At 36.8% G+C, this 27,043-nt stretch overlaps 1 protein-coding gene across 3 annotated transcripts; it reads left to right on the forward strand.

Moving 5' to 3' along the window:
- The first annotated feature begins 12,970 nt into the window (after positions 1 to 12,970).
- Positions 12,971 to 26,795, forward strand: LOC110607563 (bifunctional aspartokinase/homoserine dehydrogenase). Of its 3 annotated transcripts, XM_021746698.2 has the most exons (12): positions 12,977 to 13,387; positions 13,720 to 13,870; positions 13,965 to 14,042; positions 14,306 to 14,421; positions 15,104 to 15,157; positions 15,957 to 16,044; positions 16,167 to 16,259; positions 17,805 to 17,845; positions 19,455 to 19,508; positions 20,795 to 20,958; positions 21,957 to 22,026; positions 26,220 to 26,795. In XM_021746698.2, the coding sequence occupies exons 1-12, from the start codon at positions 13,292 to 13,294 to the stop codon at positions 26,343 to 26,345; spliced, it is 1,131 nt and encodes a 376-aa protein (XP_021602390.1). In that variant the 5' UTR covers positions 12,977 to 13,291; the 3' UTR covers positions 26,346 to 26,795. The 3 variants fall into 3 exon arrangements, with proteins under 3 accessions (XP_021602391.1, XP_021602390.1, XP_021602392.1); XM_021746699.2 differs by lacking the exon at positions 19,455 to 19,508 and having other exon boundaries at positions 12,971 to 13,387; XM_021746700.2 differs by lacking the exon at positions 13,965 to 14,042 and having other exon boundaries at positions 12,979 to 13,387.
- Positions 26,796 to 27,043: the final 248 nt, after the last annotated feature.

Genomic DNA, 27,043 nt, shown 5'->3' on the forward strand with positions numbered 1-27,043 from the left:
TTAACCCGAACGGCATTACAATGAACTCAAAATGCCCATATCTGGTCCTGAAAGCCGTCTTTGGCACATCCTCATCTCTGATCCTCAGCTGATGGTACCCAGATCTCAGATCTATTTTGGAGAAACAACCCGCTCCTGCTAGCTGGTCGAATAGATCGTCGATCCTTGGCAAAGGGTACTTGTTCTTGGTAGTGACTTTGTTCAACTGCCTGTAGTCGATACAAAGTCTAAGGGATCCATCCTTCTTTCTCACAAATAGCACTGGAGCACCCCAAGGTGAGGTACTCGGTCGGATGAAGCCCTTGTCTACCAGCTCTTGCAACTGTTCTTTCAACTCTTTCAACTCAGCTGGGGCCATCCTGTAGGGAGGGATAGAGATCGGTCTAGTTCCAGGCATCAATTCAATCTCGAACTCTATCTCCCTGGCAGGTGGTAAACCTGGCAGTTCGTCTGGGAAAACATCTAAGAATTCTCTGACCACTGGCACTGAGGCGGGCTCTCTAACCTGACTGTCTAGCTCTCTGACATGAGCTAGAAAACCCTGACATCCCCTCCTAAGCAACCTACGAGCCTGAAGAGCTGATATCAGACCTCTAGGTGTGCCCCTTTTGTCTCCTCTGAAGACAACCTCTGACCCATCCTGACATCTGAACTTAACTACCTTGTCCCTGCAGTCCAAGGTAGCACCATGGGTAGATAGCCAATCCATCCCTAGAATGGCGTCAAAGTCTGTCAAATCTAGAACCACAAGGTCGGCGGACAAGCATCTTCCCTCTACAAAAACTGGACTACACTGGCAGACTGACTCTGCAATTGACGGGTCACACTTGGGTCCACTGACCCATAGGGGACACTCTAACTCAGAGACCATCAACCCTAACCTCTGAACGGCTCTCGGAGCAATAAAAGAATGAGATGCACCCGGGTCCATTAATGCATACACATCAGAACACCCAATGACGAGATTACCTGACACCACGGTGTTGGATGTGTTAGCCTCCTGCTGTGTCATGGTGAAGATCCTTGCTGGAGTTGACGGACCCTCACCTCTGAACCCTGCTGAAGAAGAGGCTGGTCCTCTCCCTCTGCCTCTGCCACTGGCCTGTGTGGCAGTTGGAGCTACTGGCTACACCACACTACCTGATGCTGTTTGTTGAGGCTGTGCTGTATGAACTGCCTTAGGACACTCCCGTGACATATGTCCCTCTCGCCCACATCTGTAGCAGGCTGTTGTCCCAAACCGGCACACCCCCCAGTGTTGCCTACCACATTTTGTACAAACAGCATTATCTGCACCAGAGCTCGAACCACTTCCTAGTCCCAGACCTGATTTAATCTTGCTCCAAAACTTATTCTTCTTTGATTTCCTGATGGTGTTACTCCACTTCTTACTGCTTGAACTCAGAGAAGAGGGGTCTATCTTTCCCCCACTTGGGGTCTTGAACCCAGAAGGCTGTGCCACTGACTGTTTGACTTTTCCCTCGATGATAGCACTAGCCTCCATTCTCCTGGCCATATCCACTATGGCGTGGAAACTCTCTCTATCTGCTGACTGTATCAAGGAGGAATACCTGGAATTGAACTTCATGATATACCTCCTTGACTTCTTCTGGTCTGTGTCTAAGTTCTGCCCAGCAAATGGCAGCAACTCCATAAACTTGTCAGTATATTCATCTACACTCATTTCATCTGTTTGCCTCAACTGTTCAAATTCAATCATCTTCAGCTCTCTGGAGCTTTCAGGGAAAGCCCATCCCGCAAACTCGTTGGCAAACTCCTCCCAAGACATACTGTCCACCCTAGGGTTCACATAGTTCTTGAACCATTCACGGGCCTTCTTACATTTTAATGTGAACCCAGCCATCTGAATGGCTCTACTGTCATCCGCCCCTATCTCATTTGTTATCACCTTGACTCTCTCAAGATAAACAAACGGGTCATCACCAGTTTCAAACTGCGGGGCACCCAACTTCATGTAGTCGGTCATCTTAACCTTGCCCCCTCCAGATGAGCTAGGTTGAGGTATTTGGGTTTTTGGGACAGTAGGTGCTGCTGGTGGTGGAGAAGGTGCAGCATCCCCCGGGGTAGGGTGTGCTGTACCTAGGTAATATGGTGGAGGTGGGTACATAGGGTACTGTGAGTATGGTGGGTAGTATGGTGGGTATGGCATCTGAGAGTGATAAGAGTTAAAACTGGGGTAATCCGATGTACCTCCCATTGAATACCCGGGGCTATGAGAAAAGGGTGGGTAGTAAGGTGGCTGAACAAATCCCGAGGCCTGAGTGCCTCCTTGGGACTCTCCCACTCCCTCTTCCGACATACTCACTCCAAGACTGCTGTCCCTCCTCTGATCCACATCCATCTGATCCCCCAACTCCTCTGACATACCGCCCTGTACTGTTCCTCTTACTGATCTGCTTCTACCCAGATCCAAAGACCTTCTAGGGTCTCTCACTGCTCTTTCTCTGCTAGACCTACTAGACATTGCCCTAGGCAATGCTGGAGGACGGGCATCAATGCCCTCGTCCTGAGGTGGCACTCCAGTCAATCTTGCGGATCGACGAGTTCCTCTCATCCTGTTTTCTGAAAGACAGCACACATGGCACAAACATTAGCATCGTATGGTTCATGTGAAAACACATGAACCTGCATCATAAACATAGCATACATATCATAGCATCAATGCACATGTATATAATCATAGCATCAATGCACATGTATATAATCATGGCATTTCACGTCATCATACAAGACAGGACTCTACATCCTATCCTAGTGGACATGATCCCTCCTATTGTGCTTGACCTCCTATAACCTCTATGAGCCCAACACTCTAGGTCCGACCATATGAACCTAGGCTGCTTTGATACCACTCTGTAACAGCCCGGAAATCCGGACCGCTACCGGCGCTAGGATCCAGGTCGGCGTAAGGCCGCCGGGACTCGTAGCAAGCCTAACATATAACCTGTAAACCTGTAAATCCCATACATGATCAAACAAACTCAAAAGAATCTGTAAACCTTCTCATATATCAACCAAGCTCAACCTGTACATTACATAATCATAAACATAAACCACCACTGGAGTCCTCATCAATGCTCCAATGGGGTATCTCATCATACATTGAGCTTGGACCGTCATGAACATCATAAACATATCTATAGATCATGTATCAAAAGGGACAACAATACCCATAGGGTCAAGCACAACTATAACCTCAATATATCTCATTACATAACATGCTATAATCTTTTACATTACATCATAGTACAATTGTCATGTCCACAACCTAACTATTACATAAACATCCTTCAAAACTCTGGCTAACCTCCTGGTCTACCCTATACCTGCACATCTGGGGTTAGGGGAGAGGGGTGAGCTACAAAGCCCAGTGAGCAGAATAGAGAAAACATATATTAAAATTTCATGCTTACATGAAATGCAACACATCACAAACATATCACATAAGGATGGTATTGTCACCTCTAGTCCTCTACATTCCAAAATGCCGGGACGTAGAATGGGTACAACCGGACTTCCTCTTACTATAACATAACATAACATTCCAATATGCCAGGGACGTAGAATGGGTACAACCTGGTCTTTCTCTTACTCTGGCCGGGACGTAGAATGGGTACAACCGGCAACCATACCATAACATGCCTCATCATAACATATCAAGGACTAAAGGATCATTCAATGCCCATCCACAACATCATCAAGTATGCAATGCAACATATTCGTGGAATCTAATGCAAACAACCTAAAATATCACATGGCATTCATGATGCATGGGTCATGCTCAAAATTCATATTTCATTGATTTAAACTTAAGGTTTATTCCACTCACCTCTGGCTAGCTCTGACAAACTCTATAGCAGCTGGCTCACTGCGGGGGTCCTCGGTTCCTCGGGTCCGAACCTACACAGGTGGACTCCAATGAGGGACCAAACATACATAAACATAACTCTAATATACTCCCCAAAAACCCCCTAAAACATCATGAAATAATCATAGAAATACATGCATGAAATGGCTGAACAGGGCACTTTCGGCGGCAGGTTCGGCGGCCGAAAGTCCCTCCAGAGCCGAAAGTCAGGCACTTTCGGCGGCACCTTCGGCGGCCGAAAGTCCCAGACAGATCCGAAAGTCCTCTTTCAGGGGCAAGCTTTGGCAGCCGAATGCTGCCTCACAAAGGGGGTTCAACGGCCGAAAGTCCCTTCGGCGGCCGAACCTGAGCTTCTCCCGACTGGCAGAAACTCAGCTCTCCTATGCACATTTCGCCTCCCAAGCGCAAATCATGCATACCACTCAACCAAAACATGCATACAAGCTCCTAGGGGCCTCAAACAAACATATACCCCAACTACAACACTTCAAACATACTCAAACATGCCACATTGCTCACAAATCACATAAAACCTAACATAGCTCAACTAACTTAAACATGCATTTCTACCCCATAAAACTTCATAAAACTTACTTAAAACATACTATGAGCTTAAGATCGGCTCTTACCTCTTGAAGATTGAGAGAGAGACGACCTAAACCCGGAGATCCAAGCAAATGAGCTCCTGAGTTTCCAAAGCTCCAAAACTTGTTTTAAAAGCTCAAAACTTGCAATGTGAGGTTAAAACTCAAGAAAAATGGAGGAGATTTGAAGAAAGAACACAAGATTTTGGGAGAGGGAGGTCGGAAGCTAGCTGTGGCCGAAAATGGGAGAAAGCTCGCCCATTTCGGCTAAGTGCCCCTTTTATAGGTGGCTGGCCAGGCCACGTTCGGGGGCCGAATGTGCCTCCGCATGCATGCCATGTTCGGCGGCCGAACTTCAGTTTCGGCGGCCGAACCTGGACTCCCCTTTTCTCATGTTTTCGGGGGCCTAACGTGCCTCCAAAACGCATGCATGTTCGGCGGCCGAACTTGACTTTCGGCGGCCGAACCTGGGTTTTCCTCCAAAGACTTTTCATACAAAAACTCGTTTAAAAACATACTTAAAATTATTAAAAACATGAAAACATATCATAAAAACATACTTTTACCCTTCTAGAGGTTTCCGACATCCGAGATTCCACCGGACGGTAGGAATTCCGATACCGGAGTCTAGCCGGGTATTACAATAGAAAGATCCTGTGGATGTGACCCATTCTCCTCTACAACTTCCAAAACAGTCTCATTTGCCTCCTCCACCTCATCAATCGCGTGCTCCCCATGTCCACCATCATTCACAACCTCTTCTATAAGCTCATTGATGGAATTTTCAACAACAACTACATTAGATTCATACATTACAACTACCTCTTCAATTTCAATCTCTATGGAAGTTAAGATTGGAACTTTAGCCTCTTCTTTCTCCTTTTCTTTCTTCCCTACTTGAACTAGTCTTGATTCTTTTCCAGTCTCTTTACCCTCAGACCCACTCTTTTCTCTCATTTTTTCCGCAGAACTCAAGCTCTCACTCCCCTTTGTAGCCAAGGCCGAAGCCTTCCTCTCCCTCTCTAGCATCTTTATTTGATCAGCATATACCTCTTGAGGTAATAAAGGAGCGAGTATAACCTTTTGTCCATCATGAGTGAAGGAGTACTTGTTATTGAACCCATCAGTTATACCTTTCTATCATATTTGTAATACCCGGCTAGACTCCGGTATCAGAATTCCCACCGTCCGGTGGAAACTCGGATGTCGAAAACCTCTAGAAGGGTAAAACCATGTTTTCATAAGATGTTTTAATGTATTTTATGGTTTTAAGCAAGAAAGGAAATGAGTTTTGTATGAAAATAACCTTGGAGGAAGACTCAGGTTCGGCCGCCGAACCTCAAGTTCGGCTGCCGAACATGCATGCATTTCGGGAGTGCTTTAAGCCCCCGAAGGCATGAGAGAGGGAAGTCCAGGTTCGGCCGCCGAACCTTATGTTCGGCCGCCGAACATGGCATGCATGCGGAGGCACGTTAGGTCCCCGAAAGTGGCCTGGCCAGCCACCTATAAAGGGGTCTCCATGTCCGAACGGGTGAGCTTTTCTCCCCGTTTTCGGCCAAGGTGAGTTCTCCGCCGTCCCTCATCGATTTTGAGCTTCTTCCTTCGAATCTTCATGATTTTCTTATGAGTTTTCACTTGGTTTTTGAAGATTTCGAGCTTAGATCAAAGTTGTGAAACTTGGAGACCTCAGGAACCCATCCTCCCCAAATCTCCAAGTTAGGTCACACTCTCTCTCGATCTTCAAGAGGTAAGAGTCGATCTTGAGCTCATTCTATGTTTTAAACAAGTTTTAAGAGGATTCATGGGGTAGAAATGCATGTTTAGGTTAGTTGAACATGGTTAGGTTTTTATGTGAGTTTTGGGTAATGTAGGTTGCTGAGTTGCTTGTTTTGTGTTGTTGTTGGGGTTTAGGTTAGTTTGAGACCCCTATGTGTTGATGTGTGTGTGTATGCATGATTTGAGAGGGTTGGATGCATGTTTGGAAGTTTGGGAGGCATTTGTGCATGTTGGAGCTGAGTTTCTACCCCTTTGGGAGAACTCAGGTTCGGCAGCCGAAGGGACTTTCGACCGCCGAACCTGCCTGTGGAGGCCAACTTTCGGCTGCCAAACCCTACCCCCGAAAGTGGACTTTCGGCTCTGGAAGGGAGTTTCGGCCGCCGAAGGTGCCGCCGAACATGCATGAGTTTCGGCTCTGGAATCCACTTTCGGCCGCCGAAGGTGCCGCCGAAAGTGGCTGAGTTTCGGCTCTGGAGAGACTTTCGGCCGCCGAACCTGCTGCCGAAAGTGCCCTATTCAGCCTTCCTTTGCATGATTTATGTGATTGTTTTAAGGTGTTTTAGGGAGTTTTTGGGGAGTATTTTAGAGTCATGTTCATGGATGTTTGGTCCCTCATTTGAGTCCACCTGTGTAGGTTCGGACCCGAGGAACCGAGGACCTCAGCAGTGAGATAGCTGCTTCAGAGTCATTAGAGCTTCAGCCAGAGGTGAGTGGAATAACTCATTACGTTTCAAAGCAAATAAATAAATTTTGGGCATGATACATGCATCACGTATGCCATGAGATATACTAGGTTGTTTGCATTAGAATTCACGAATATATTGCATTGCATAATTTGATGATGATGTGGATGGATGTTGAATGACCCTTTAGTCCTCGTATGTTATGGTATGATGATGACACGGTATGGATAGCCAGTGAGGCCCATTCTACACCCCTGGCACTATGTTAAGAGAAAGACCAGTGAGGCCCATTCTACGCCCCTGGCACGATTGGACTATGTAGAGGACTATTGGTGACAAGTCCATCCTTGATGTGATTTGTTTGTGATGTGTTGCATTTCATAAAAGCATGAAATTTAAATTGAATGTTTATTTATTCTGCTCACTGGGCTTTATAGCTCACCCCTCTCCCTTAACCCCCAGATTTGCAGGTACAGGGTAGACCAGGAGGTCAGCAGGAGTAGAGTCATGTTTTATGTAATAGCTAGATATGGACATGAATATAATGTAATGTAAAAGTATAGTATAGAAATGTGATGTAATGATGCTTATGGAAGTTTAGAGTTGTGCTTGACCATAGTATGTTGTTAATCCATTTTCGGTACATGATCTTAAATGTTTAATGATGATTATGTAAACCAAGCTTAATGTATGTTATGATACCCCATTGGAGTATTTGATGAGGACTCCAGTGAGAGGTTTTATGTTATGATTTGTGCATGCACAGGTTAAGCTTGGTGAACGAATGAATGAATGAATGAATGAATAAATGAGAAATTTTTGAATTTTTATGTAATTGTTGATCATGTATGGGATTAAACAGATATACAGGATGTATGTTAGGCTCGCTACGGGTCCCGGCGACCTTAAGCCGATTTGGATCCTAGCGCCGGTAGCGGTCCGATTTTCGGGTCGTTACAATATTGCCACGGCCTACCCAACAACATATGGCTTGCCTGCATAGATACCACATCACACAAGATCTCATCCTTGTACCTACCAATAGAAAATGGTATAACCACCTGGCGTGTAACCCTAACCTCACCACAATCGTTCAACCATTGCAATTTGTATGGCTTAGGGTGTTTAATAGAAGCCAAGCCCAATTTCTACACTATATACACACTAGCCACATTTGTACAACTAGCTCCATCAATAATGAGAGTACACACTTTTTCATTAACCAAACACCTAGTATGAAATATGTTTTTCCGTTGTTCTGGGCTTTCTTTCTTAACCTGCATATTAAGAGCACGCCTAGCAACAACCATCTCACCATGTTCAGCAAGCAACACATTATCAATAAACACATCCGAATCATCACAGTCATTATTGCAATTAAGAGTTCTTTAGGGTATTCTTGTAGAAGTGGAAGCTTGTGAGACATTCAAACTCTCTATAGTTTCAGTCAACCTCTTAAGAGTCTTATAAAATCTTCTAAACTCACCGCTAACTGACTTTTTGAAGAGCTTATAATCACTAGCCATGTCCCATTCACTTTCATCATCACTGTCCACTATATTTTTATATTTACTCATCCTGCCTTAAATCAATAAAGAATAAAGAGAACTAGCAAATATGGTATTAGAAATAAAAGCACTTAAGTGTTTGCACTCTTACCACTCTTTTGCTGATTCTTCAATTGCACTTCAGAAACTAAGGTCAACCAACCAACCACAAGGTGTGTTTAATGAAACAAAGAAGAAAACCTAAAGAAAGAAGGAAGCGTGCAAAAACTAGAAAGAAGACACTGACAATTTGAAAAGTAACACAATAACTAGGTTTTGTGCTATTGGAAAAAATATCACCTAGAGTATAGACACAAGTAAACAATACTCCAGTAATGTCACGGAAGCAAAAGCAAGGTTAAACAAAAAAAGAAACTTAGAGTTCAAATAAAAACGAACCTGGACAAAAGTTTGAATTTAATTCACTTCAAAGCAAATTAAATGTGGATCTATTTAAATCTACCTAAAAAGGAAAGTATCAAAACCCCACAAATAGAATCAGAAAAAAAAATTAAATTTCACTCAGTTTAGCATCATGGACGAAAATTATAGTGTTAAAAGAAGGATTTGATATCAAATCAATTTAGATGCAATTGCCTTAAATGTGCACTTTAGGAAATAGGCAGAATTTCTTTTGTCTCCTAATCTGGATTCAATCCAATTCAAAATTCAAAATTGATTCCCATAAATTACAGTAATCAATTGAGATAGGTAAGGAAATATAGATGAAAAAGGAAGCATATCACCATTTCGGCCAGATCAAGATAAATAAGGTAAAGGCGATTTTTTTTTTATGGATTTCGAATTTTTCTTCTAAAAGAGATTATGTGATGACTAATAATCAAGAAGGTGCAGTCATGGATACACAAGCTTTCACTGAAATCAACAAGGAAGAAAAAGGAAAACTCAAAAACTCTAGATCCTAAGATAAATCAGAATTTACCTCACTTTGGCTCTGATACCAACTGACGTGTAACCCTATGACACAAGCCTCAAACCTACACGCACAAGTAGATATGGAATCCAAAGATTTGATAAACCCACCTCCTATGGCACCCCACACTTAGAGAAGCTGAAACACCAATGATCGAAGGATTTAGAAAAGAATCCAATAAACGCCACAACAAATAGTTGATAAGTTAGCCAAGATTCTTGGTGCAATTGATGAAAGCAAATCCTCACTCTCACTCAAAGCAATACACAAAGGTATGAAAAGAATTTTGATTTAAAGCTGTCTCTTACAAGTGTTTTTTATCCTTATATAGTAAGGAGAAAACAAATAAAACTCTAAGACATTCTTCTTAGGTCTGGCCGAACCACACATGAGGCCCAAGCCCAATCACACACTAAAATAACACATCAAACTCATAAGTATTAAAATATAAGTCCAAGACATGACCCAACACTCTAAAACTTAAAAGATAAAATATGGCCAGAATACAAGCCAAAACAAAGCCAAAATAAAAGCAAGTGTTTAAATAATAAAACATAGCAAGCCCATCATGATAAAGTTGAATCTTCACAAAAGCCTTTCTTGATCTTCACTTTAGACGTCCCTTTATGTAGTTTTGGCCTATATGTTTGATTAGGCTCCCTAAGTCTATGATTGCAAGTGTTGCACCAAATCTGCCCCATATGAGTTGAAGCACGCCCCAAATATATATGGATTATAAGAATATGATTTTGAACTCCTTTTAGATCCATTTGAATGTCATAAGTTTGCTCCACACCATTGTTAGAAATTTATCCTATTGGATCCGTATCACCTATAATTGGCAAATCATCTACATATAAAGCGATCACTATCAGCTTTCCATTTTCACTTCTCTTCACAAACAAAGTGGGTTCATTGTTGCTTCTAGTAAACCCAATTGACTCTAGATAAGAGTCAATTTTGACAATCTAGGCTCTATGGGCCTGCTTCAAGTCATAAAGTTCCTTGTGTAACTTGAGAACTTTAACTTCACTTCCAACAACTTTGAAGCCCTCCAAAGAATCTATATCAAAATGGAAGATTTTCCACTTGTATTGATCGGATAAAGCCAATAACATTCTTACTATTTCATGCCTGGCTACAGGTGGAATGTGTCACCATAATCAATTCCAGAAAGTTGGACCTATCCTTTTACAACTAACCTGGCTTTGCAGTTGAACAGGTTGCCATCTAGATTAAGTTTGACTCTATATACCCATTTGACCCTAGTAACATTTTTGCCTATCAGCAAGAGTCCAAGTCCTTCAATTGCTTCAATTTCTTCCTTCATTGCAGCATTCCATTCAGGAACTTTGGTGGCTGCAAAAAAAGAATTTGGTTCTTCAACAATGAATTGCTTTGCTCATAACTTCTGCCAAAGATTTTATCTTCAATACAGGTGAATCCGTAGTAGACTCAACTTGATCATGTGCATTTAGTGGAATTTGTAGACTATTGCTGCAAGAACAACTTGGTTTGAGTGACCTGATCAACTATAACTTTGTTCTCTTTTCAATCCTAATGACTCATCTCATCTATTTGAATATCTCTACTGAATTGAATTTTACCATTATGAATATTGTAAACTCTATAACCTTTGGTATGAGCTCCATAGCCAATAAAAATTCTAACTTCTGCCTTATCATCTAATTTGCTCCTCGTCACATTAGGTACATGTGTGTAGAAAATTGAATCCAATATTTTCAGATGCTGAGCTGATGGTTTATTGCCACTCCAAGCTTCAAAAGTTGTCTTGCCTTCAACAACCCTTGTTGGGAGTCTATTCATTAAGTAAACTGTAGTATTAACTACTTCTGCCTAAAAGGATTTAGGAAGATCTTTTTCAGCTATTATTGATCGAGCCATATCCATTGCAATTCAATTTTTCTTCTTTGAAACTCCATTCTGCTATGGAGAATAAGGAACGATCAACTGATGTTGAATACTAGTCTCCAAACAGAAATCTGCAAACCGATTGGAGGTATATTCTACTCCGTTATCGATTTTAATAACCTTGAGCTGCACTCCACTTTCCCTTTCAACTTTAGCTTTGAATGTGTTATATAGGTTATAAGAAGTAAATATGTTAATATAGGAAGTAAATATTTGATAGATGGATCAGTTGTTTAATCTTATGATTGTATAATCATAGACTTGATTTTCTTTCCTATTTAGATACCGTCTTTTATGTATAAATAGATTATAATCTCTACTATGAAATATAACAAATAAAATATTATATTTCTACATAGTATCAGAGCCTCACCCATAGAGATTTAAATTTTTTTGAGATTTAGAGTTTTGTTCATTTGAGTTACCCATAAAGGTAACATTTGGAGACTTAGACCTCTGTTCATTTTGGGTTATCCATAAAGGGTAACATTTGGAGACTTAGGGCTCCGTTTATTTGGGTTACGCATAAAGAGTAACATTTGGAGACTTGGGGCTCTGTTCATCGGGTTACCCATAAAGGGTAACATTTGGAGACAGACTTAAGGCTTTGTTCATTTGAGTTACTCATAAAAGGTAACATTTGGAAACTTAGGGTTCTGTTCATCGGGTAATATTCACGGCTACTGTTTATCGGTTACTGTTCACGGGTTCTATTCTTCTGATCCTTTATTTATTTTGATTGTTTTGGATTGGTTGTTTTTATGACTGAAATTGATTATATATGTAACAAGTTGGACATGATTAATATTTATACTCCAACTTGCGGGGGAGTGTTATAGGTTATAGAAAGTAAATATGTTAATATAAGAAGTAAATATTAATAGATGGATCAGTTGTTTAATTTTATGATTGTATAATCATAGACTTGATTTTTTTTCCTATTTAGATACCGTCTTTTATGTATAAATAGATTATAATCTTTATTGTGAAATACAACAAATAAAATATATTATATTTTTACAGAATGATTTAAATAAACCATAAACTTGAGACTTATGACTGAAAAAATATACCTAAATCATCCGAAAATAATCGTCAATAAAAAAAAAAATAAATGTTCCATTTAGTGATGCGGTTCTCATAGGCCCACATAAATAAAAATGGATAAGCTCTAATTTTTCTTTAGCTCCTATGAGCTCTTAGATAGAAATGTTGCTCTATAAAATTTGCTTAGTTGACATGCTTTGCAAACTTCTTTAACAACATCTATATTTAGAAAATCATTTACAAGGCTCTTAGCATACACAAATTTAAGAGAAGAAAAAATATAATGGCCAAGTCCTTTATGCCATAAAATTGATTCATCAATATCGGCAGTTAAGGCACAATTACTGACTGACTTACAGCTTAAAGTACTAAACATATTCACTTGAGTAATTTCTTGGTAAGGGATGCAAAGGAACGGAAGCGTTAAAGGAGAAATCTTTAAGCTTCATATTATGTGGGTTGTTAATGGAGGCAAGGCAAAGACAAGGAAACAAAAAAATGAGAGATCAGAGAAATCATTTGGCTTTAATGGGTGTAATAGGTTATTGGGACTTGGGACCGGCGGACTAAGGGCAGGGGATAAATACTTTGAGGGTTTCGATTAATCGGTTTGTCGGTTTTTTTACACAAATAAGCCAAATTGAAAATCGAACTTATAGAAAATAAGTAACCGAACCAAACTGTACAAGATAAAAAATCAAATCCATTAAACCAAATCAATTTGATTGGGTTGAATTTTTCTAGTTTTAGTGGAAAAGTGCTCACTCTGCTTAAGAGTTTGTTTGAGTATTTTTAATTTTTCCTACCCAAACCCGGAACCCCAAAAGCCCCTCCACCAAGTGAAGGACTGAAGGTGAAGCAAAATCTACTGATCCAGAATCAGAAAAAAAGAAGAAGAAATGAAGAGTATACCTCTGCTTCTGATGGGTTGTGGAGGTGTTGGTCGCCAGCTCCTTCAACACATTGTCTCCTGCAGATCTCTTCATGCCAATCAGGTTTATTTGCATTCGTTAGTTAAGTTCTATTTTTTTTTGGTCACAGGTTCCGAAAATTGCTACCCATTTTAGTATCTCACGGGAAATTGAATAAAGCAGGCAACTTGTTTTAGCTCCCCAAATGATCAATCTATAGATCACTGGTGTCAATTTTGTGTATCCGTGATTCAAATGATGATTAGTTAAAGTTTTAGTTGCACTTAGCAACTCAGTTGCCAAGTTAGATATAGGTGACTGGTGAAAAATACTTGTGAGATTGATAAATTGCATCTTTAGTCAAATTTGTGTTTCGTTACTCAGTTAACTACATTGCTTTTATTTTGTTGTTGCAGGGAGTCCATTTGCGAGTTGTGGGAGTCTGTGACAGTAAATCATTAGTTGTTGCATCTGATGTATTCACCAGGGAATTAAATGATAAATTTTTAGTTGAAGTTTGCCGGGTGAAGTTGAATGGTTTATCTCTTTCTAAGCTTGCTGACTTTGGTGAGGACATTTTAATGTATACCTGTTTGCATGATAAAGATGGAATCTAGTTTTGGTGCATCGCTTATGCTTCTTTGTTTTGTGTTATCCAAAGATGAATGCCTAATATACTTGAATTCGGAGTCTAAAAGAAAAGTAATAGATATTGCAGCTCTTCTGGGTAAATCAACAGGTTTGTGTTTCAATGAGCTCCTCTCCTTTGTTCTTATGTTTTGATTTTTAAAGCAGTTAGAGCTTTAGACATTAACTTATTGCAATGTAAACAGTGAATTGCATTCTTAGCGATGAAAATTTTTCACTTGTTATTGCAAACTCTTTTGTTTGTTTCTATCACTTGAACTGAAGCCTGAGAAGTGAGAAGTGGCCAAGCATTTGGCTTCTATATTTTCTGATTTCTGAGCTGACATTTTATTATTATTTTTTATGATGTTACAGGCTTGGCTTTTGTAGATTGCTCTGCAAGTTCTGAGACTACTGGAGTGCTAAACCGAGTGGTTGATTTAGGATGTTGTATTGTCCTGGCAAACAAGAAGCCTCTTACTTCTAGATTGGTAATGAACTTTTGCCGTCAGCTTTGTTAGTTTCTAATAGAAAAAAGGGGCTTAGGATCATTGGGATGTCTCATGGTTCTTCAATATATATATATATATATATATCTTGAGACTATTTTTTAACCTTTGGGGATTACAAGGGATTTTGAGGGTGCGTAGGGCCATCAGTTTCTGGTCTAGCAACCAGCATTCTTGTGAGGCTACAATCACCCTGCATAATCCAATTTTTGCCTTGGAAATGATTTTCCTATGGTATCTGGACACTGTGCTAACACCACTTTTGCAACCTTCATTTTTTTTTTTATCTTTGCTATTTTTATTTTTCTTAGAAAAGGTGTTTGGCGACCTTAGTTAAGACTTATGGGAGAAATGATATGATGATACTGAAGAGAAGTGAAGTTCGATTTCTTTAAACTAGGTTGGATGACAAAGAAAGTGATAAAATGGAATGGTGGAGATGATTTTACAATCATAAGATTCTCTGGTCTTAGTTTATCTCTTTGCTTATCATTTACATATCTCAAGAAATGAAAGCTCAATTCCTGTCAATTCTTTACTCCTTTTAGCTTTTATCCGTAGACAAGCTTCACTTCTTGCTATTACTTTTGTTTGTGGTTCCAATTTTTTCTCTTTCCATTCCATTTCTGGAGTTCTAGAGAACATTTTGTACCCTTTCTTGCAGGAAGATTATGACAAATTGTATTCCTATCCACGTCGCATACGGCATGAGTCTACTGTAAGTGAAGTTGTCGTTAATGAATCTATCACTATTATTTGTTTAACTTTTTGAAAGTGGAATGCAAAACATGGGCGGAGAATGAAGAAAATAATTGTGTAACCTTCAGTTGAAAAACTGAGCAGGATTTAACACTGAAACTTGTATTGATGTTACCTTAATATTGGAATTGCTTGTTGTTAATGTTACTTCTATTTGTTGCTCAACCTTCAAGTTGGGTGGTGTACATGCTTGAGTTTGCAGTGGAATGTGCTGTACTTTCAAATATGTAAAACTTTTGGCATTCTTGCTTAAACATTTCAGTTTCTAGCATCAGAACCAGTGAGTAATCTGTGACAAATTTGATATATGCGAAAGTATTCTGAGCTTCATATAGTTGCTAAGAGATGTATGCTAAGGTCAAACCATTGGCTTGGCTAAGGTATTATAAGATGGTCATAGTAAAGTAGCAAATGCCATTTTGTTTTACACCGGAGAAATAATCCATTATAATTACACTTTAGCCATGGATTCTTCATTGGTTTATACATCTCGTTAATGTACCAAAAGATATAAATATCTTGGCCTCAGTTCTAGATTTAAAAGGCCATTAATTTTTGGACCTAAATAAGGATTAGAGGTCTCATCTTCCTTTATTAATGTCATCGTCTCAACAAGTATAGACAAGTTTTTTTTTTAATATTTTAGGTTTATTCATGGTTTTACTTTGGTATTGCACGTTGTTACAAATGTATTTTACTTTGTCTTAGCATAAAGAGTATACTATATGCTAAAATCATAAATGTCTTTTACTGGATAGGTTGGTGCTGGCCTTCCTGTTATAGCATCCTTAAATCGTATACTCTTGTCAGGAGATCCTGTTCATCGCATAATTGGGAGTTTGAGTGGTAAGAAATTTTCCTTGGCTTTGATTATGTGCTTGCATTGTTGGATCATTTCTGATGCCTGCATTTATTGTTATACCATTACTACATGTATGTGTTTGTCAATTTGAAAATTCTTGTAACAGGTACCTTGGGATATGTAATGAGTGAGGTTGAAGGTGGGAAGCCTTTGAGTGAAGTTGTTAAGACTGCCAAAAGTTTGGGCTTTACTGAACCAGGTCTCATTGCAATTTTGAATTTTCCCTTCAATCACTTTTTTGCCCGATAAATCTTGTGCTGTCTTCCAATTGTTGCATATGGAAATGTTTGCTGAGATAAATTTCTGCTTTGGGTTTCATTTCTGAAATTACTTTTTTGAGGTGCTATTCTGGTTTGAAATAACATCATTTGATTTTCTTTTTTTGCATTTATTTTCTATTCTGTTATTTATTTTTAAATGTATCTCTCTATCCTGAGATTGAGCATCTCGTCCAAAAATCATTAGCTAGGTAATCCACTTGTGAATAAAATGTAACGTAAACTTAATCAACCATTGATGATCAGAGCAGCCAAATTTTCGTCAACTTCTTGACTATCAATTTATTTTTTGGCCTTTTGCCTTTCCTTACAAAAGAACCTGTGTAGCAATAGCTGTGACTAGTATGTTCTGGCTACAAAAGTCCCATTTTTCTTCCATGTGATTATGATTTAAAATCCATGTGACTTGTGATGCTAATGGTATTTCTAAGTGCTGATATTTTACTTATCAAGTTTGTGGTTTATCAATTAATTGGACTGGTATGATTCGTCGATGGTCATTGAACTTAGTTGATGCTGAGCTAAGTTTCTAAAATTGGTATCAGCAAATCACTAACTTTAGTTTTGTTTGAATAAGTGCCTTTATGAAATTATGCTTTGAAGACCAAAACTGCTTTCAGGAAAAAAAAAATGGTGAAAAAAGCTATTTGAAAAAGCTGTTTTGTTTTTATGATTAAAACTTGTCGAATTTTGAATAATTTTTTAATAACATCTAACTTATATTTTTTCTAAACATAAGTGCTTTTATCAACAGCAGGTGCAATCTAAGTTTTGATATAAATTTGACAATGACTCAAAATTAGAAAAAAAAAAGATTATGGAGATTTTATAGATAAAATTTGAAATTTAGTAACAAGTATTGTGATCATGGCTGAATTGAGAATTGACTTGTTCAAATTATGTTTGTGGTAGAAATGTACCAGAACAATTTTAACAGAGTTACTTTAAAAATTTTGATTAGTTAGTCGTTTTCCTGATTTGTACTTCTTGCAATTCTACTTTGCTAATGATTTCTCATAGTGTTTCTTTAACAACAATAAGAAGAACAACAACCAAGACAGCTAAACTAAGCCTTAATCTCAAACTAGTTGGTCTTGAGTTTCTGGATACTTTGTTGTCATTCAGCTCTGTTAGACACCAAGTCTGCATTAGTATTTGTAATGTTTTACTTCCCTTCGCATGTTAGGTCTACCGTTCCCTTTCTCAATCTTCCTCTTTAACATATCAAACTTTTGTACTGTGCATTTAGCTCCCTATGTTAGACATGATCAAACTATCTCCATAATGTTCCTTTAACAAGATAAATAAAATTGTGTTGAGTATTTTCTGGTTACTAGCCATAATACAAGTGTCTTCAGATTTATTTTGTGAGACTCTTTTATTCAGCTTCCTTGGATCCCATGTTCTTACGATAGTACTCAAGGGAGCTCTGTGATATTGTTCTCAATTTAATATCTTTATTGCAGATCCCCGGGATGACCTTAGTGGGATGGATGTTGCAAGGAAGGTTTGTATATTTATCTGCTCAATATTGATGATTGGTTATATATGCCTTTTTTTCCAAGTTTCTATGCATCTAGTTGCGATACAAACAATTCTAGTTTGTATATCATCTGCTGAGTAGACCTCATTGCCGTTTATTGGTAGTATTTGTATGTGCATGTGTTAAATATAGGAGAAAGGTCAACTAGGAAAATGTAGGGAAAGCTGTTATGGCTGGAGAGTTTGTTAGGGAGCAGTTACCAAAAACGGAGGGCAGTTGTAACTGTCATAATGACTGAGAATAGCTGTATAAATTGATATAGAATACTATTCCATTCAGTCTAGATTCTGTTAATCCAGCCTCTTTCTATAATTACTCTCAATCTAGTTCTCTCTCTTTCTTCCTTTATTTACTTCCTTTCTGTTCTTCCCTTCCTTTCCATCCAATACCCAATCAGTTAGGGTTTCTATCTTAACAGCATGGTCTGGTTCTTGATCTTGATAATTCAATATTGAAATTAATTTAATCCAGTTACTTTATTATGATAAACAATTATTTTTAGTCCCTCAAAACTACATATGACACAATCACTATTTTTTATTCTTGGTCTTTGGCTCATGAAACCTTAAAGTGTATTATTTGGCTTGTCTGGTACTGTGATTTATCTAGAAATATAATATCTTTGATCTGCAAAGTTGGCTTGTCTGTTCACAACACTAAGTGGGATGTTATATGACGGTCTCTCAAGTGTACCATGTGCCACTGATGAGAATATAGATAAATTTGTTCAAGTCCATAATAAATACATAATAATTTTTGTGGCCTGTTGGTCCAAAAAATCCCAATTTTATGAGTTTTCACATTTATAGGCTAAACTTTTAATTTTGGATCAAAAAGTCCAAACTTTTAAATTTATTGTAATTATAGCAACTTTTTAAATTAATTTTAAGATATATTATATGTCATTGTTTTTATCACGTAAGCAACTTGATTAATTGGAATTAAACCTTAATTAAAATCCTAAACTCTTAATTATATGAAATGCTTAAACTATATAATTGAAATACTTAATTCTCTCATACTTAAATAAGAATCTTAATTAAGGATTTTAGGTATTAGAAATTTAAGGTTTTAACCAAAATTTAATTTAAGTTAATCAAATTATTTATATGCTAAAAATAATGACACATAGTGTGCCATGTGAGCTAATTTAATTATGGTCAAAATTAATTTTAAAAGTTGCTACAATTACAACAAATTTAAAAGTTGGAGATTTTTGATCCAAAATTAAAAATTTAGAATATAAATGTAAAAACTCATAAAGTTTGGGTCTTTTTGGACCAATAGATCTAATTTTTGTCCATCTTTCTTTTTTTTATTGTTTCAAAATTAGTCTTCTTTTTTTTTTTAACTATAGTAACGTATAAATTGACTATTATAACCCTATTTAATTTTATCTTAGTTCTCATAAATCTCTTAGTAATTAATAAAATTTAATGTTTTTAAGATGAGTATAATTGAAAAGTTAATAAAAAATATTATCTTTCTTAGTACGTGTGAAAAAGCAAAGTAGACAAAAATTATGGGACGGAGAGTATAATTGTTATACTTTATTCTTTTGGATTTTAAACAGGCTTTAATTCTTGCTCGACTTCTTGGAAGGCGGGTTAACTTGGACGACATTAAAGTTAGTTCCAACTCGATCCTACTTTTTTTTTATTTAGGAAACTTATAAATTTTAGGGATAATGGCCAAAAAATCCCTGAACTATTCGTGTTTTAACATATACACCCCAAACTATAAAAGCTAATATACCCTAAACTAATCACTTACATTTATTTATACTCTACTGTTAAATTTGACTGTTAGATTTAACAAAAATGCAATGTCATCATCCTAATTAGCACAATTTAATATAATCTAAATATATAATTGTCAAAAAAAGGCTAAACTTTATCAATTTTAACAATTATGCTTTTAACAAATATACCCTAAATCAATTTTTAATGTGTTTAATTTTTAATTTTGATTCGACTTACTTATAATTTTAGATGACACATTTCTAAAAGCCAATAACTCATTTTTTGATTTTTTTTGCATCGATGAGTGCAATTTTTTACGTAGTTATCAGTTATAAGTGTTGTGCTAATAATACTACTAGTGAATCAAGAATCACAATTCTTTTTATCTAAAACTTAAGTATACTTATTATATCTATTTTAATAGAGTTGAAAGTCAATCATTAATCTAATTGATCGAAAATAGCAAATAAAATTTAATTTATGACTATATTTTATGTATTATATAATGAATTTATTCATTTTAGATTTATTAAACAGATTATTGACTTTCAGTCCAGTCAAAGTGAATATAATAAATATAATTAGTTTTTTAAGTTGAGAGAATCGTGATTTTTAATTTACTAGAGCTAATGTTATCACAATACTTATGATCTATAATTACACAAAAAGTTGCACTTGTCGATATAAAAAAAAAGATTGAAAAATGAGTTATTGGATCTTAAAAATATGTCGTTTGAAATTATAAATAAACTAAATCAAAATTAAAAATCAAATAAAATTGAAATATTGATTTGGGGTATATTTGTTAAAAAGAAAGTTTAGGGGTATAATTGCTGAAATTGATAAAATTTGGATTTTTTTTAACAATTATTAGTTATATTAAAATATTAATTTTTAGTGCTAACTAGGATGATGATGTGATATTTTCGTTAGATTTAACGGTCAAATTTAACGGTATGGTATAAATAAATTTAGTCGGTTAGTTTGAGGTATACTAGTTAACTTTTATAGTTTGGGTATATTTATTAAAACACGAATAGTGCAGGGTTTTTTTTGGCCATTATCCCTAAATTTTATGCTCTATTGAATGTTAGTCCCCTAATAAATTTATAAATTTCTGGGAACCTCTTCAACTCTGAAGTTTCTTTGCTATGCATTTTTCTATTTTTAGATTGAGAGCTTGTATCCTGATGAAATGGAACCTGATGTTATGTCTGTTGAAGAATTTTTGGCTACTGGTATTAAATTACTTGACAATGATGTCGAAGAAAGAGTTAAGAAGGCATCCTTGAGGGGGAATGTGCTTCGCTATGTTTGTGTGATTGAGGGTTCAAGGTATCCTTTCCATTCACTCTCTCTCACTTTTATCTATATTTTATTTAATGCTTTGTGCATAGGAATTAACTTATGCGCAATTTTATCGACCAAAGATGTAGAACAGGTGGATGGAATAAAATGAACACCACAAACTGACACAGAGCAAAAGCAAAGATGGTTCTTTTTTAAGTAAATTTCAAGGCTTTTAAGATGGACAAGAGTTAGAAAAGGTTTCTGGCAATACACATGCAGCTTGAAGGCTTGTAACGAATTTGATTAGGCATGTAGTTTTAATTGGCTGCTCTAGGTGTTGCACCCAAAGCCTATTTTTACTATTCATGTCACTGATTACATATTTACACTCATCACCTAGTATGATCTATTTGAGCAATCCTTTTACTTTGGTATTAAATTCCCAGTTCGTTTTATGGAGAACTCTACAACAAATCTGAGAGAGTTTCCCCTAAAAGTTTGATATGGAGGATTAAGAGTAGTTGTCTCCTATTAAGAAATTTCCTATGTTATTTAGAATTCCTAATTAAACTTTTCTACTATTTCTATTTTAACTTTAAGGGTCTTTTATTTTATTTAGGAAGCTATTTTATAAATTCTACATTAGTTAGGATCAGTTTAACCCTATTTTGATAGGAGTTGTTTTCATAAATTACAGAGCTCTGTTCCTATCCTTATTAGGATAGGAATTAAAAATCTATAAATACCTTATTATCTTATGTTTCAGAATTCAATTTTCACTCTAATGAAGTCATACAGTAGAGAATTTCTTCCATACTCTTTTTTTCTCGGAGTGTGTGAGTGTTAATTAGCTAGGTTGCGTCAAAGTTGGACTTGGAGCTTAATCCACCTGTGAATAGGATGATAATGATTGATATTTTAACTAAAATAGAAGTTATATTTGCAATCTAATCCTTGATGATTTTATAATTAATGAGAATAATTCAATCTGTCATATGTCTCTTAGCAATATAAACATTTTTTTTTATTTGCTTTCTTGGCAGGTGTGAGGTTGGCATTCAAGAACTTCCCAAGACTTCTGCTTTGGGTAGATTGAAAGGAAGCGACAATGTGGTAAGCTGCTTCTTCCTCCTCTCCTCTCCTCTGATGTTGACCCTTTCTCACACTTGCATTTTCCTCATTTTTGTTATGTTGAATTAGACACTATATATCAAGCAACTTGTATGTCAGGTTTAATGACCAACTGGATTTATCTGATTGAAACTGCCATTTAGTTGTGACGCGGAACCCTATGGCACAAGCCTCAATTCCACGCGCACAAGTAGATACGGAATCTAAAAATTTGATAAACCCACCTCGTATGACACTGACACTCCAAACTTAGAAAAGCTGAAACACCAATGATTGAAAGATTTATATGAGAATCTGACAAACACCATAACGAATAGTTGATATGTTAGCCAAGATTATTGGTGCAATCGATGAAAACAAATCCTTACTCTCACTCAAAGCAATACACGCCAAATGCATGAAAAGAATTCTGAAAATTTTGATTTAAAGCTGTCTCTTACAAATGTTTCTTATCCTTATATAGTAAGGATAGAAAATAAAACCCTAAGACACTCTTCTGAGACTTGGCCGAACCACACACAAGACCTAAGCCCAATCACACTCTAAAATAACACATCAAACACATAAGTATTAAAACATAAGCTCAAATCATGACCCAACACTCTAAAACTTAAAAGATAAAATATGGCCAGAATACAAGCCCAAACAAAGCTAAAATAAAACAAGTGTTTAAATAATAAAACATAGCAAGCCCATCATAACAAAGCTGAATCTTCACAAAAGCTTTTCTTGATCTTCACTTTAGACTTCCCTTTGTGTAGTTTTAGTCCATAGGTTTGATTAGGCTCCCTAAGCCTATGTTTGCAAGTGTTGCACCAAATCTGCCCCATATGAATTGAAGCATGCCCCAAATATATATGGATCATATGAATATGATTTTGAACTCCTTTTAGATCCATTTGAATGACATAAGTTTGCTCCACACCATTATTAGAAATTTGCCCTATTAGATCCTTATCATTCTCTCCTTCTTTAGAAAAGATTCGTCCTCGAATCTTGCTGATATTTATGTCAAGGGAAGCTTTAGGAACCCATGTATCTTCAAAGACCTCTTCTTGAATAGGTGGAAATAGCATAAAACTTTCGTCATGGATGTTTTCATCAGCAACCTGCACATCAAGAACAAATGAACTAGGCATACAAATATTAGTTATAGAAAGATCCTGTGGATGTGACCCATTCTCCTCTACAACTTCCAAAGCAGTCTCATTCGCCTCCTCCACCTCATCAATCACGTGCTCCCCATGTCCACCATCATTCACAACCTCTTCTATAAGCTCATTGATGGAATTTTCAACAACTACATTAGATTCATGCATTATAACTTCCTTTTCAATTTCAATCTCTATAGAGGTTGAGATTGAAACTTTAGCCTCTTCTTTCTCCTTTTCTTTCCCCATCTTCCCTCCTTGAACTAGTCTTGATTCTTTTTCAGCCTCTTTACCCTCAAACTCCCTCTTTTCTGTCATTTTTTCCGGAGAACTCAAGCTCTCACTCCCCTTTGTAGCCAAGGCCGAAGCTTCCTTCTCCCTCTCCAGCATTTTTATTTGATCAGCATATACCTCTTGAGGTGATAAAGGAGCGAGTATAACCTTCTGTCCTTCATGAGTGAAGGAGTACTTGTTATTGAACCCATCATGTTGCACCTTTCTATCATATTGCCACGGCCAACCCAACAACATATGGCTTGCCTACATAGATACCACATCACACAAGATCTCATCCTTGTACCTACCAATAAAAAATGGTATAACTACCTGGCGTGTAACCCTAACCTCACCACAATCGTTCAACCATTGCAATCTGCATGGCTTAGGGTGTTTAATAGAAGCCAAGCCCAATTTCTTCACCACATACACACTAGCCACATTTGTACAACTATCTCCATCAATAATGAGAGTACACACTTTTCCATTAACCAAACACCTAGTGTGAAATATGTTTTTCCGTTGTTCTAGACTTTCTTCCTTAATCTGCATATTCAAAGCACACCTAGCAACAAGCATCTCACAATGTTCAGCAAGCAACATATTATCAACAAACACATCCGAATCATCACAGTCATTATTGTAATTAAGAGTTCTTTGAGGTATCCTTGTAGAAGTGGAAACTTGTGAGACATTCAAACTCTCCATAGTTTTAGTTAACCTCTCAAGAGTCTTATAAAACCTTATAAACTCATCACTAACTGACTTTTTGAAGAGCTTATAATTACTAGCCATGTCCCATTCACTTTCATCATCACTAGCCATGTCCCATTCACTTTCATCATCACTAGCCATCACATTTTTATTTTTACTCATGCCGCCTTAAATTAATAAAGAACAAAGAGAACTAGCAAATATGGTGTTAGAAATAAAAGGACTCTAGTGTTTGCACTCTTACCACTCTTTTGCTGATTCTTCAATTGCACTTCAGAAACTAAGGTCAATCAACCAACCACAAGGTGCATTTAATGAAACAAAGAAGAAAACCTAAAGAAAGAAAGAAGCGCATAAAAAAGTAGAAGGAAGACACTGACAATTTGGATACAAGAATTAAGTTTTATGCTACTTGAAAAATATCACCTAGAGTATAGATAAAAGCAAACAATACTCCACCAATGTCAAAGAAGTAAAAGCAAGCTTAAAAAAAAAAAAAAAACTTAGAATTCAAATAAAAACGAACCTGGACAAAAGTTTGAATTTAATTCACGTCAACGCAAATTAAATATGGATCTATGTAAATCTATCCACAAAGGCAAGTATCAAAACCCCACAAATAGAATTAGAAAAAAAAATTAAATTTCACTCAATTTAGCATCATGGACGAAAATTCTAGTGTTAAAAGAAGGATTTGACATTAAATCAATTTAGATGCAATTGCCTTAAATGTGCACTTTGGGAAATAGGCATAATTTCTTTTTTCTCCTAATCTGGATTCAACCCAATTCAAAATTCAAAATTCAAAATGGATTCTCATAAATTATCCTAATCTGAATTCAACCCAATTCAAAATTCAAAATGGATTCCCATAAATTACAGGTATCAATTGAGATAGATAAGGCAATATAGATGAAAAAGGAAGTATATCACAATTTCGGCCAGATAAGATAAATAAAGCAAAGACGATTCTATTTTTTTTCGTTTTTTTTATGGATTTCGAATTTTTCTTCCAAAAAAGATTATGTGATGATGAATAATCAAGAAGGTGCAGCCATGGATACACCTTTCACCGAAATCAAAAAGGAAGAAAAGGAAAACTCAAAAACTCTAGATCATGAGATAAATCATGGCTCTGATACCAACTGACGTGGAACCCTATGGCACAAGCCTCAAACCCACACGCACAAGTAGATACGAAATCCAAAGATTTGATAAACCCACCTCCTATGGCACCTTAAACTTAGAGAAGCCGAAACACCAATGATCGAAGGATTTAGATGAGAATCCGACAAATGCCACAACGAATAGTTGATAAGTTAGCCAAGATTCTTGGTGCAATTGATGAAAGCAAATCCTCACTTTCACTCAAAGCAATACACGCCAAAGGCATGAAAAGAATTTTGAAAATTTTGATTCAAAGCTGCCTCTTACAAATGTTTCTTATCCGTATATAGTAGAATAAAAAATAAAACCCTAAGACACTCTTCTGAGGCTTGGCCGAACCACACACAAGACTCAAGTTCAATCACACTCTAAAATAATACATCAAACACATAAGGATTAAAACATAAGCTCAAATCATGGCCCAGCACTCTAAAACTTAAAAGATAAAATATAGCCAGAATACAAGCCCAAACAAAACTAAAATAAAACAAGTGTTTAAATAATAAAATATAGCAAATCCATCATAACAAAGCTGAATCTTCACAAAAGCCTTTCTTGATATTCACTTTAGGCTTCCCTTTGTGTAGTTTTAGCCCATAGGTTTGATTAGACTCCCTAACCTTATGATATTCACCAAATCTGCGTTTACATGACTATCCTCATTGGTTACCATGAACTGACACAAGACTAAAATCTTATTATCTTTAAGCCAATTGTTCAATTGATGTTGTTAAATATCCTTGTGTGAACATGCCCCTTGTTATTTTTTTTATTTTAATATCTCTGTTTCCCAAATATGCAGTTACATATGTCATGCCAAAAATTCATTTTGAAGTTTGACCAATGTTTCCTTTGATGCAATTGCAGTTGGAGATATACAGCCGCTGTTATAATGAACAACCATTGGTCATTCAAGGTGCTGGAGCTGGCAATGATACCACAGCAGCTGGTGTGCTTGCTGATATCCTGGATATTCAGGATTTATTCCCTTGAAAAAATGTGGGTAGTTCACTTCTGAGAATTAGATCATACAGACAAAAATCACGGGATGTACCACCAAGACATGCAACAAAGAGATGCCAGTTCTGAAAATAAAGTCGACATTTTTTCAGTGGGAACAAAGATTTTGTGATGTCAATGCACGCATTTGCTACTATCATCTAAAGGTGAAACTGTGCATGCTGGAAGAATTTCTTTTTACAAGTTAACTTTTTGTGCAACTGCACTTGGAATACCGGGCATTAGGTCCTTGATGTTTGTTTGTTGGAAGTCTGGATATGTGGAAGTTTCAAGTATGAGCTTCATTGACAATCTGTGGATATTTGTGTTTTTCCCCTTTCGTAGATGGAGCCTTCTGGTCCACAACTGGTGGCTCCTAACTCAAGGCCCTATTTGGCTATTCTGGTAGTGATTTAACCAAAAATCAAAAGAAATTGCTTTTATTAATATTACTCTCAAAATACTAATAATTTTTTTATCATGTTAAGCACCGAACACTACCCTTACAGCCTTGAAAAGGCCTGGTTCCTTTTCTCCTATCAAGAACATAATCGGAGGCGTGTTTGGTAAACCTTTTAAATATTAATACTAAAAGACTAGCTCATTGTTGATATTTAACAGGTTACATTTAGGATTAGATTCATTGGTTGATAGCTGATTTATTTATTTCCTTAGACTATATTAATTATATT

The sequence above is a fragment of the Manihot esculenta genome, chromosome 4, assembly GCF_001659605.2.
Source record: "Manihot esculenta cultivar AM560-2 chromosome 4, M.esculenta_v8, whole genome shotgun sequence".
Taxonomy (NCBI): Eukaryota; Viridiplantae; Streptophyta; class Magnoliopsida; order Malpighiales; family Euphorbiaceae; genus Manihot; species Manihot esculenta.

Bases quoted from the DNA above. Each gene is read 5' to 3' on its own strand.
- LOC110607563 (XM_021746698.2), top strand. From the start codon at position 13,292: ATGAAGAGTATACCTCTGCTTCTGATGGGTTGTGGAGGTGTTGGTCGC. The intron at 15,158-15,956 runs GTAAGTGAAGTT...TTTACTGGATAG, and splicing joins GCATACGGCATGAGTCTACT to GTTGGTGCTGGCCTTCCTGT. The intron at 16,045-16,166 runs GTAAGAAATTTT...TTCTTGTAACAG, and splicing joins CATAATTGGGAGTTTGAGTG to GTACCTTGGGATATGTAATG.